At 35.6% G+C, this 13,633-nt stretch overlaps 1 protein-coding gene across 1 annotated transcript in view; it reads left to right on the top strand.

The window, feature by feature from the left end:
* The window catches only part of LOC125679970 (beta-1,4-galactosyltransferase 1-like), a 75,999-nt gene extending 63,598 nt beyond the window's left edge, over positions 1-12,401 (top strand). Inside the window, exon 5 of the mRNA XM_056156693.1 lies at positions 12,241-12,401. Within this exon, the coding sequence (XP_056012668.1) occupies positions 12,241-12,265 (25 nt within the window). The 3' untranslated portion in view covers positions 12,266-12,401. The remainder of the gene's footprint in view (positions 1-12,240) is intronic.
* The last annotated feature ends 1,232 nt before the right edge of the window (positions 12,402-13,633 follow it).

Raw genomic sequence — 13,633 nt, 5'->3', positions numbered from 1 at the left:
GGAACAGCTCATTTGAAATCTATTTATACAAAGATTTTTGGTCCGTACTGTATGTTCAATACTATTTTTAGATGATGTGTATTAAACTGTTGGATTAGCCAATTTACCTTTTTATTGGCATTATTATTGCATATTTATGATTTTATAAGCGACAGCAACATTTCATTTTTACACATTTATAGAAATTAAGACAAGATTTGGTTTACAACTGTGCATCATACCCGGTCTAGTATTGCATTTTATTCGGTCCAGTTGCTGTTTGCATTTCAATGACCCGAACTGGATTTGTTTATAAACTGATATTTTTTTTTTTAGTTTGTAATTATTAATACATTATATCATTATGGTCGCTAAAACAATACCAAGTACATTAAGTTGTGATTAATTTTCTTATATCACTGTATGTACAATGCGTTGCTATGCGCTACACGGTGATCCGCCTGTGCACAAACGTCAAAATCAAACACCTGATTAGGTATCAAAATATTAATTAAAAAAAAAGAAATTGGCCACAGCCAACGGCCAGAACGAAACATGCACAATTACTTCTTTTGAAGATAATCTATCTCTAGTTTACTGCTTTTTGTGGCCGATGCATGTGACCACATGGAATTTTCTCCTAAAAGGTAGAAAAAGTGAAGAAAATCGTTTATTTTCCGGATTCCGGATAGGTTTGAATAGTACTCAACATTCAAGCTACGGTCAGCTCAGTATATTCTGTTACGCTACAACTCCAATATCATTATTCGTAGAGGAAAGTAGTCCCGGGGAATTGACACTGCACGGAGTTTGTACAAGAGACAAACTCCGTACAGCGTCAAATTCTCCGGGACTACTTTCCCCTACGAATAATGATATTAGCGTTGTAGCGTAACGGAATATACTGAGCTGACCGGAGCTTGTACAAGAGACCTAGATCCGCCTATATGTTTGTAATTATAAATACTAGGGATCATCAACTTCATATATATCAATGATTTGTATTGATAATTGTTCTTCATTTTTGAAGTATTTTACAGGGCCTAGTTATGATAACAAACGTACCTAGCTCTTTACTTCCCCAAACCATGATGAAGCAAGCGACGTCAAACAACAACAACAGCGTGAAAAACAAAATTGCGCGTGCTGACAAAGCAATCTGATTAAAATCAGACTTCTTAGATCCGTGCCGTATACTCTGCGATTGTTTGGTTTGGTGATTTCACAGTACACCGTTTACGTCGACTGGCGTTATATTCCTCGCGTTAATTAAGTAAACCATCTTGAAAACTATTCAAATCGTACCCATGTAATTTATATCGTACATTTTGTTGTTTGTTTGAAAGGAATAGACTAGACATTATTGGGAAAGTTTAAAATTCCTTGTGTGAGAATATGCAATATTATAATGTGGAATAAACTTCGTGGGAGAGAGATTACGGCAACTTGTTTACGAATTGCCGGGAACCGCCTAAATAGCCATCATTGTCTGTATTGCACAATCTGACTGGCTGATAGTTTTCATGAATATTCCAAGCCAAAGGTCATGAAGACGTGACCTTCTATGGAGTTATGTCAGATCCTATTGTAGCGATTGTGAGCATATTTTAGGATTTGATTTTAATTAGATTGACTGACATAGATACAAAACTGTCAAATTTCTAGTTTTACTACAAACGTTATTCAAGTATATCATTATTATTCCTGTTTCATTTGTTGTTGTAATATAAGATTAAAATTTCAATTTTGTTATCACGTTGAACGTGTTTGTATTTAGATCTCATTTCTTAAGGTCAAGAACATTTTTCAGACGATGCATTGGGAAATAGGTTGACCTCGAAATGAAAACAATCACATGAAATGAGAAGCAACTAAAGTATGCGTTTATTATGGTGTTCGGATAGGACCATTTGCAAAAGCGTGACTGTGCGTTAGTCACAATACGCCGTCATGCCAACAAGCAACGCGCATTCGCGCCAACAAGCAACACGCTTTCGCGCCGACAAGCAACGCGTTCACGCTAACACAATTTTACACTTGTATTTGTCGTTAGGCACACATTGTCGGCGGCGACGATATTCATATACCCTCACGATACATACTGTCGACCGTCACACCCCTCTATAGACTTGCAGGTGTACGCTATGGAGATGAAATTACTCATCGCCATGTGACCATCCCGTTCATGCGCAGACAAGGAAATCACACCACGTTGCAGCAAGACAACACAAGAGCGTATATCGCACGTGTAAGAAGTGACTAATAGAACATTGATGCCTTGTCTTGACCAGCTGTTTCCCGATTTGTCACCTATCGCGCATGTCTGCGATGAAATGGAGAGACGTTTCGTCTTTTACCAAATCCGCCAGTGACATTGGTTTAACCAATATTTGGAATACCACCCAAAGCATTTTTAAACACTTTAGTGGCATGAATGAGGCGTTGTTGAAAAACTTTTGTGAATGGAAATGGTGGTCATTCGCAACATCAAATTAAATTCTGTGAATTAGCATCCGAATACCCGTGTCTTTGGAGGATTATGATAATGACATTATGGGACGTTTACATAATTGGGTTATGAAATGTTGTTAATAGTGCCTTTATTAAAGGACACAACGCATGTTTCTAAACTTTTTCATTTTTTCAGCAAAATTAATTCTTTCCATGCCTAAAACTACTTTAAATGTGTTTTTAATGAAATATTTTGCGTAGTTTTCGAGTTTGAAAGCGATGAAATTCAAATCTTGCGATATGTATGTAGTAGAGTGCGCCGGAACATATTTTTTCCGTATTCTGGGTTTTGTTTTTAGGCACTGTATATAGAGTTCCCATCACATGGCGTGAGTTCCATGAATGTGAACTACTGCTTTCTTTAGACGCATGTTGGGTAAGTTTTACTTGATAATTTGATAGCTTAGTATGTCTTAGATGACGGCAGTTATGCATATTTTTTGTATATTAGTTGTCTTAGTTTACAACTTAGAAATACGTTACACAGATAGCCACTGTTTACTGTATGTGTATTCCCGCCAAAATGTATTCTTTTATTTGTTTGTTACATCACATATATGAAACTAGTCCCAAATAGGTATTGAGGTTTTGAATAATACTCATGAATATTTCTAGATGCCAAATTGTGAGAGTGGCTTGCTGTACTATTTAGCCATTATTACATGCCCTGTACATTCAGAAGTGGTTAGTTATATTGTTTATTTAGTCAGACCATGTTTGTTATATCTAGTAAATCTAGGCACAATATTTGGTATCAACTGGCACTACTTTCACAATAGTCATTGTAAGTTATGAGTGAGGAATGTGTAAATGTGGATTTCTAATCAAAGGTCTTGATAGCCATAGTTACATAGGTGATGTACTGTGTTTGTATTATTACACATTAATACTATTTTGTTAGAAATCAAGACACATAGGGTTGTACTATACTTTAGGTAACATAATAGTAAGCTTGAAGTAGTATATGTATTTATGTAGTCTTACCTACATTATCTTAAGGATATGCAAGTCAAGTCTGTTTACACACAAAACTGAGTATAGATCATATGCACCCTAGTACATGAGCCATTTGGGGTAGTGCCCCTATTAATGTTTCTCAATGATAGTTCACATGACATATTCTCTTGTTTACTCATTTATTCTGTTTATTGGTGCTTTAGTGCAGTCATATGTACAACTTGTTCTTCTTTATGTTACAGGTTTCCATGTACACTGCCACCTTTTTTTGTGTGAATAAACTTTATGAACCAATCCACTCGTTCACATGTATATTTACTTTCGCTATTTTACGCGCCATTATGTGTGACGTCATATGCGCCCTAGGGTTTGAAAACATCTATTAGCCATTTCATAAACAGATTAGATTTAATCGACGAAAAACCAAGTACCACGTTAACGGCTTGTGGAATAACATTGCATTATGGTGTTTTGTGCCATGTATGGGTGTTCTAGTTGTCTGTAGAAAGGATTTAGACTGAGTATTTTTCGAAGGAAGGTATGAGAAAAAAAAGACGTGGATAAATTTTTTTGATGGAGGAAGAACTTTACCTTTAAAAAACCCGCCCAGTCACCTTTTCAAAAACCACATGAACAGAGACCCAGATAAACTGCGAGAAAATGGATACATTTTGTATATCGAAGCTAAACACTGCTAGGTCTACAACACATTCTGTTCTTCAAAGTCAATACACACGTGGACCCACTGACCTTTACCTTGTAACAACATACCCGGTATAACGTGTGCTCCCATTTTCTACCAACTGGTAGATTTACAAAAATGTTAAAGATACAAAATAATTGAACTTTTAATTATACATAATAGAATATTGTATTTCCTAACTTTAAATTGAATTATAAAATTATTTCTCATTGAACTCGTAACATCTTGAGTGCGTCAGCGTACTCCGTGGCCCCAGTTCCAAACGACGTGTAGATCACAATTCAAAAATAATAAGATTGGTTTATTGAAATAAAATACTGTGATTTCCACTTTAAATTTGATTATTTTATTGATGTAGCTAATTGATACCGAGCGCGTAGCTGAAGCTTTGGTTGAGATGTTTTCCCGCATAGGCGTTCCTCAAGAGATGTTAACAGATATGGGAAGCCAATTTACCTCATCATTGATGAAAGGTCAGCCGACTCATTTCAATGAAGCAGCTTACCACGACACCTTATCATCCAATGTGTAATGGGTTAGTAGAGCGTTTTAACGGGACCCTAAAGCAGATGTTGAAGAGAATGTGTATTGATAGACCTAAGGACTGGGACAAATATCTTGCTGTCGTGCTATTTGCATACAGAGAAGTGTCACAAGAAAGTTTGGGGTTTTCACTTTTCGAGTTAGTTTATGGCAGGACGGTGAGGGGACCAATTACTATCCTGAAAGAACTGTGGACACAGGAAATCAAGGATCCAGAGATAAAAACCACCTATTAATATGTTCTAGATCTACGTGAGCGTTTAGAAACTACATGCGAGTTGGCACATCGTAAGCTGGAGGAAGCATCGAAAAGACACAAGAAGTACTACGACAGAAAGACAAGGAGCAGAAACATGAAAGGAGAAAAAGTGCTAATTTTATTACCCACTGATAATAACAAATTATTGATGCAGTGGAAAGGGCCGTACACCATTCACAAAAAGTTGAACAAAGTGGATTATCAAATCGATGTAAATGGAAAACTCAAGACATTCCATGCAAATTTATTGAAGTAGTATGTTGAACGCAAGGAAAATGAATGTATGGTGTTGGAAAACAACATTCTTGCGGCAGTTAGCACAAAACCAGTTGATGGGGATGAACAGGACTTAGAGGTAAGTTTGTTTGAGAATGAGTCGTATCTCAACATTGACATCAATAAAGAGATGCAAGAGAGCAAAAGCAAGCTCGTAATGGACGTCCTTAGTGAATTCGCAGATGTTCTCACAGACAAACCTGGTAACACCAATGTACTCCAACATGATGTCAGAACGACGACGGAAAAGCCCGTTCGAGTTGCACCGAGACCAATGCCTTATTCCATGGTAGAAACTATAAAAGATGAAGTAAGAAAGATGCTGGAGCTAAATGTGATTGAGCCTTCAGAAAGCCCATATTCGTCGCCAATCGTATTGGTTGCTAAAAAAGACGGAACATACAGGTTTTGCGTAGATTTCCGTTCTCTAAATCGTATCACTGTCTTCGATGCAGAACCAATGCCTGATATTGACGCCATGTTTTCAAAACTAGCAGGACATCAATATTTTTCCCGTTTAGACTTGGCAAAAGGTTATTGGCAAGTGCCTCTTACTGCAGATTCACGTCCAAAAACAGCCTTTCAAACACCTATGGGTTGTTACAATTTACTAGGATGCCATTTGGTCTTGTTACAGCACCTGCAACGTTCTGTAGATTGATGCGAACTGTTCTTCGGGATTTGCCAAAGGTGGACAACTTTATCGATGATATTTTGATATTTTCTTTGACATTTGAGGAACATATTTCAGATTTGGCTTTAGTATTGCAGAGACTACGAGAAGCCAGCTTAACAGCAAAACCAAGCAAATGTGCAATTGCTTATCATCAGCTGGAATGTTTGGGTTATATTATTGAAAGAGAAATGATACAGCCTCATCAGTGTTTTCGTTAGGAACCGGCCGCCGGCCGAATTGACCGCCTCAGACAACTAAGTTGCCGGCTCAAATCGTGTTTGAAAAAAAAATTATTGCATCTTTTTTTTTAACTTGAAGTTAATTATTATTCTCATCGTAATAACCAGTACTTATTAGTTAAAAATAGACTGTGTTTACTAGTTAAATATAGACGGTGCATATCACTTCCTCGTTGTTGAAAGCGGTACGTATCGCGGATTTTCATTGGTTGCGAATATCGTGTATAATCTATGAAGGATTTTCATTGGCTGTAAATTCCGAGTCGATGTTGCATTTTGAATGAACGGGAATCTTACCAAATGTACCACGCTGACCCACAACACTGATAAAAAAGATGAACGTGAAGAAAAGAACAGTTAAGGACTATTTCCAAACCCAAAACAAGCGATCTAAAGGTTAAAAATAAAATTAATTCCCACTTATTTTGCATGGTTATTCGTTCAATTACGTTTACTGTTTACCTGTAGCATGATTGATTGCAGATTTTTTGAAGACTGTCATGTGTTTCTGATGTCAGATCATTTTCATAAATGAATTTTGCCATGACTGATGTTTTTGCATGTGAATTTTCAGAAAGGATTTTGTTAGTTTGTTGAAACCTGCAGGATTTGTTCAATCTTGTTTTCTGACAGAGCTAATATTTCAGGTCAGTATTATAACATTACAATTATTGATCATGTAAAAGTATGAACTTTGCCATGATTATATGAAATGAGAAACACTCCCTGTACTTTTTTTGGTCATTTTCATTATCAGAGATATTATTTAACATTCATAATCTTCAATTTCATGAGCCTTGAAACTCAACCATCATTTAAGACAGGCTTTTTTTAGTTGTTTGCTTACAACTGCTTAAACATGTATACAAGGGTGAATAATTTTCATAAAATAAATTACTGTGAAGTAAATGTTTTATTCTTTGATTCTAATCTCCCAAAGTCTGTCAAAAGGGATTTTCTGTGTGTAAAAATGTATACAAAAATTTGGTGATGTTTTGCCAAAGTTTATATGTTTTGCTATTAATAAAGATGGTCTCTCTTTTAGATGATGATTTGGATCATGGTGATAGTGAAGGCAGAAAATTATGTGACAATCAGACGTCATCGACTGCCACTCCTGAAATTGGTGAAATGCCTACTACTACACCTAGTGACATATCCAGTCCACCTAGCAACGTTCCAAATTCTGTCCCTTCAACTTCCTCACGTAATAGATTTGGACCTTGGGGAAAAGTGGAGGCGAAAAATATACTCAAAGATCTTTTTGAGGAATCAAAAACTGTCCACTCATGTTTCAGCTGTCCAGAAAATGTATGTTCCAGTGTAAAAAAGGGTGCCATATCATCAATGCCATCTTCAAAAAAAATTTAATCACAATTGGCTTAATGGGAATTGGTGGTTGTGTTTTGTAGAGGGTGAAGGCATGTTTTGTTTGGTATGCCGGAAGCATTCCATTAAACATCCACAAAACCAAAAAGAAACTTTTGCAGCATCACCTAGCGTACGGTTCAAATTAGATGCTATTAATACACACAAAAGCAGTGGTTTACATTCATCAGCTTTAGAAACAGAGATGACACAGAAAGTTTCATATTTTCATCATGAGGTGACCAAAAAATCTGAAGTCGAAATGAGTGTTCTGGAGGGTGTTTTTGCTTCTGCATATTTCCTTATGAAAAATTTCATTGCCAATAGACAGTTGATTCCTTTGCTTACTTTCATAGAAAAGATCTTCAATGTAGAGACTTTGAAATATTTTCAACATAGGTCAGCTGAGTGCCAAACTGAAATTTTTACCACTTTAGGGGAGGCAATGAGAGAAATGCTTTTAAATGATGTTAGAAAATCCCCAGCATTCGGAATTTTAACTGATGAAGTGTGTGATATATCTGTGACTGAAAATTTGATGACATTCATTCAATTTTATAGATCAGAAAGTGAATCAGTGTGTACCCAATTTCTTTCATGTAAAAATATACTGAAGGATTTTTCATCAGCAAATTCTGAATCCATTACTGAAATTATTCATAATGTCTTGCAAGATGATAAACTAGATATATCAAAGTTAGCTAGGTTTTCTTCTGACGGGGCCTCAGTAATGGTAGGCAAGCGTACTGGTGTAGCAACTCGACTAAAATCAGAGAATCCAACACTGATTAATATTCACTGTGTGTGCCATAAGTTGGCACTGTCATGTGCTAGCTCAAATGATTCTTTAACATACATCAAAACAATTGAAACTATATTACGACAACTATGGCAGCTGTTTGAAAACTCTCCCAAAAAATGGCAGTGTATCTTAAAACACAGACAGAACTGAAAGAAATTAATCTTGGCGAAAAGGCGTCTAAAATTGTAAGCAAACGACTCAAAAAAGCCTGTCGTACACGATGGTTGAGTCTCGAGGCCTCTGTTAAAGCCGTTCATGGAGACTATGAGGCAATATTACAAACTCTTTCCATCCTGGATAAGTCTGGTGATGCTGCTGCTACAGGTCTTCTAAAAAGAATGAAAAGTATTAAATTCCTTGGTTCTTTGTACATTTTAAGAGACATACTACCTGTATTGTCAAATCTTTCTAAACATTTTCAGAAAGATTCTTTGAACTTTTCAACGATAAGACCTTCAATCAACCATGCTAAAGATAAGTTGAGATCTTTACTAGATGAGGAGACTCCTATGAAAAGCCTCCAAGCAGATATTGACTCTTTTACCGATATGTGTGCAAAGATCAAACTATCAGATAAAGAATTAAAAGAGCTTCAGTCGTTGTTTACAAAGTATGTTGAGTCCCTTATTTCCAACATAAACAGCAGATTTGAAGACAGTAGTGATATTTTGGCAGCCTTTGGAATCTTCGATCCATTAAGTATACCACTGAACACTGAGGTGGGGTTTAAAGAGTATGGCGTTACTCAAGTCAGGGTAATTGCTGATCATTTTTTATCAAGAAATGACAGATGACAACAAACTCAGGGCAACAGAAAAATTAATCAGTGAATGGCAGAATTTGAAATATTATATCAATGACAATATAAAACCAAACATTCCCGAAGATGTTAGAAACGGAAAGAAGTCAACACCTACTGAATGGCTTTTACTTCAACTCCTTAGAAACACAACACTTGAGAACTTTTATCCAAGTGTGATTCAAATAGCTGGAATTATATTAGCAATTCCCATCACAAATGCTTGGCCAGAGCGGGGGGCAAGCTGCTTAAAAAGCATAAAAACAAAATCTAGAAACAGATTGAGTGAAACAATGTTGGAGAGCATTCTGCATATTTGTATAAATGGCCCTGAGCCAGAGTCTGAGGAGGGTAGAAAATTGGTAAAGCTATCTTTTGATACTTGGGTCAAAGCTAAAAACAGAAGAAAACTTCCCAAATTAAAAGTTAAAGATAAAGGAGTCAGTTCTTTGAATGTCCAACAGGAAAAAGTAACCTTGATGCAGGATGCAAGCATGCAAACAGATGATGACCCTGTCATTGCAAAAGCAAAACAAGTGCTAGACGAAGTCAGGTGTGCAATGAAAGTTATGGCACTCGGCGAAGTTTCAGATAATGACTCTGACTTTGATGAAGATTCTAAAGATGATAGTGATTCAGATTGGTGACATTGGCTATTTTTCTTTCATGTTTTTGTGAATCAGTATATGACATGTATCTAAGTGCCTAGCTTGAAATTGAATACAGCCATGTTCTCACAATTCTGAGTCTCATTTATATATATTTTTATGACATTTTCACAGCATTTAATCCAAAGGAGGATTTTTTTTCTGCACTCAGATAATATCAAAACTTACTGAATAAAATCTCAAGTAATTTTAGTATAATTTGTTTGGGGGTTGGGGGAGTCATTGTCAATGTAAAATTGAAAAAGTTACTGCTCTGTTCAAAACATAATATTTGAATTATGACAAAAATCCTCCTCCAGATTAAGTGTTTGAAGTTGGAATCATTTGTTTTCTAATGTTCTCTGATAGCTTGGAAATTTTCAGTCTGTTTTATTCTAAAAATCTAATACAAACCTCATGACAAATGGAAAAAAACAAGAACTCAAGCAAAGTTAAAAAAGTTTTAATTGATCACAATTCATTTTAATTTGAATACTGGTACAAGCTTTTCTTTATATTATATATATCTCTGATTTTTGAAGGCTGATCATGACTAAATACCTGAAAAAAGATATAAAATTTCACATATTTTAAACCTCAGGATGGGCCAGAATACAGGATTTTGCGTTCCTGATTTTCAAAATTTTCTGGGACTTAATTGATCATAATTCATTTTTATTTGAAAACAACTTTTTGTTATAGATCTGAATTTGAATGTTGACGACTGAATGTTATATTTTATGCACTTTGCTGAAATACCTGAAAAAAGGATATATAATTTCACATATTTTAAACAATAAATTTACCCTCAGAATGCGCCAGAATGCAGGATTTTGCGTCCTGATTTTCAAAATTTTCTGGGGAGGACCCCCCCCCCCAAAAAAAAAATTTTGGGCCTCCTCAAATCATTTATAGGCCTGTTCAATGAAAAGGAAGTGAAAATCCTGCCTCATCCGGATAAAGTTAAAGTCGTCCCGGAAGCCAGACGCCCTACTACGAAAAAACAGCTGCGATCATTCCTTGGTTTGGTAAACTTCTACCCGAGATTCATTCCGAATTGTTCTCATATATCCTTACCACTTACAGATCTGACAAGGAAGTTTGCTCCAAATAAGTTACAATGGACGGAGTCACAGGAAATATCGTTCCAACATCTGAAGAAAGCATTAACATCCTCGCCGATTTTAAAACTTCCAGACATGTCTCAAGTTTTCATTCTTCAAAGGGACGCTTCCGACAGAGGACTTGGGGCGGTCCTTTTACAGGAGGAAAACGGCTAGAAACGACCAATCGCGTATGCGAGTAGCAAATTAAACAATGCTGAAGAAAATTATTCAACAATTGAAAGAGAATGTTTGTCAATTGTTTGGTGGATACAGAAGCTTCACAAGTTTTTGTATGGGCGAGAGTTCGTCTTAGAAACAGACCATCAACCCTTACTTTATCTCAACAGTTCAAAACTTCTCAATTCAAGACTTATGCGATGGGCTTTGACGTTGCAACCATACAGATTTCGGATTATTGAGTATGATTGATTCAAAAAGACAATTTCTAAACGCGGTTCTGTTAATAAAATGTTTTAATCAGTATTTATTTTACTTGTATTTGTGAGTGTGTTGTATGAATGTGTTTGTCCCTTATACGTTTGCATTTAAAGTACTACGTACTTCTTCAAGAGGGGGGGGGGGGGTCACATTTAAAGTCCAAACTGCTTTCCGTTCGTCCATTACCAAATCTGTGTTGAGGTAAATAGATAAATTTTATCCCCAACTTTCACTCATACGTTTAAATCAGGTTTGAAATTGCCGACTAAGCCAGGTCTATTTTTAAATCCTAGTATTCGAACTGGTTTGCGGTGTTTGCTTTGGTCAGATTGGGCGTAGCAGGCACGAGTAACGGACGTCAAAAGTAAATCGAAATTCTTAACATTGTAAGGTATTCAGTTTGTCATATTGCTTCAGACAGGTTCCACTATAGCACTTCTGAGGTAAGCTTATCTACTTCATTATTGATATTAATTTCATTTCAATTTATTTATAAAACTTCCAAATTTTTCACTTGCAGTTTATTGTTGACTTTGTTGTGTAAAGTTGGTTTCAAGTTCACATATTGTTAATTTTGCAAGTACTGTGTTTAGTTTTAAGTATAGAGTATATGTAAAACTCTCAAGAGTACACAAGTAAAGTGACGAATATTAGTAACAATGTGAAAAAAACATTGTCAATTATCATACCAGTATGTGTGTTGTGTAATCAGTAAAGTACATGCACAAGTATATGTATATATTGAGTATTGAGTAATAACATATGAAGTAATTAGTACAGTAAAAGTACATATATGAATATATACAGTGTATCGTAGTTGTAGTAAAAAAAATGTACAGTGTAGTAGTGATGCGTACACATGCGCACTAGATTATGGTACATGTGCAATGTTGAGATAGCAATAAGTATATTTGAAATGTGCAACTTGATTTTATAGATCCTTTAAATTAGCCACAAATTAAAAGAAATCAAGGAGAAGTAGGAAGTAAGTGGGAGCCAGAGGAAACGTATTAGAATTCCAAACGGAGCCACCATTCCAACTGGACCCAGTGTAGTTATTGAAACAACCGCAGTCTCATTACAGTGACAATCACAAGACTGAGTTTTTAATTATATTTCATTTATTTTTGTAATAATTAGTAACAAAATTGATGTAATAATAATAAAGATGTAAAGTGTACCATTATCTGTTATATTTCCTGACAACAAAACGTGACAGTGTTTCTTTTCTTTCCGAAATGCACCCGTGACAGTAGCTAGGCCTAGTTGTCAACAATGTAACGTATCATAATTTGTCTGTAATCCAAAAAAATAAATAATAATTGCACTCTTTATTTTAGAAAAAAGAAACAGCGCCAATTACAGATGTATAAAAGAATAACATTACCAAATAGTGTGTAGACAGCGACCCATATAAACATTATTCACTCGCAATATTGCCGATTTCATACTCGCTTTCCTCGCTATATTAATTAGGTATTTACATCGGTATTTGTATGAACTGGTGGCGAAAACACATAAAACTCGGCAAAATTATCAACATCGGTTTAAATGTTGCCCATGGTGAATAAATTAGGCCCTTAAAAAGCTGAGTTTTTAATAATATCTCGCACTACTTTCAGAATCAGTTGATCGAAGGGCGCATATGACGTCACTATACCACATGACTACCCAACTAATTAACTAGGCTGTGTTCAAGATCGTAGCAGCTAGCCTAGGGGCTAGGTATGGCGGCTGATTTGTGCCATTTTACACTTTATCGTCATTTTGTTATTTCGAAGCGAAAAGACAACAAAACGATATTTAGCGGCTTTTCGCCCAGAAATAACGTAAATATGACAAAATGATAATATCAGCTACTTTTCGTCTCAAAATAACGAAAAGACAACACATTGTAAAATGGCGCAAATTAGCCACTATATCTAGCCCCTAGGCTAGCCGCTACGATCTTGAACGCAGCCCAAGACTTTTTGAATTCGCGGCTTAGATTTTTAAGTCTGCATTGTGGTTAATTATCGCAATATTTCGACAAACGAACTTTTAGAATCAATTACTACAAGCATAAAAAAGACAAAATGCATGTAATTTTAACAAAACAATAAAATATACCAAATGGTGTACAGTTTCTATTTTTCTCCGGTATATTTCCATCTTCAGGCACCATATATCCATATTTGACCACGATTATATTATAGAATATCCATTTTTGAACGTGATATTAATATTTCTGAATTGGTGATAAAATTTGTTGCTCTGCTGTAGAATAGATGTAAACGATAAATTGGATAACTGATTGAATTATTGCACCTTTGTTATTCCATAGACTACCG

This window comes from Ostrea edulis, chromosome 1, assembly GCF_947568905.1.
Source record: "Ostrea edulis chromosome 1, xbOstEdul1.1, whole genome shotgun sequence".
NCBI lineage: Eukaryota > Metazoa > Mollusca > Bivalvia > Ostreida > Ostreidae > Ostrea > Ostrea edulis.
Note: the sequence above shows the minus strand (reverse complement) of the source record. Positions and strands in the feature narration are given on the sequence as shown.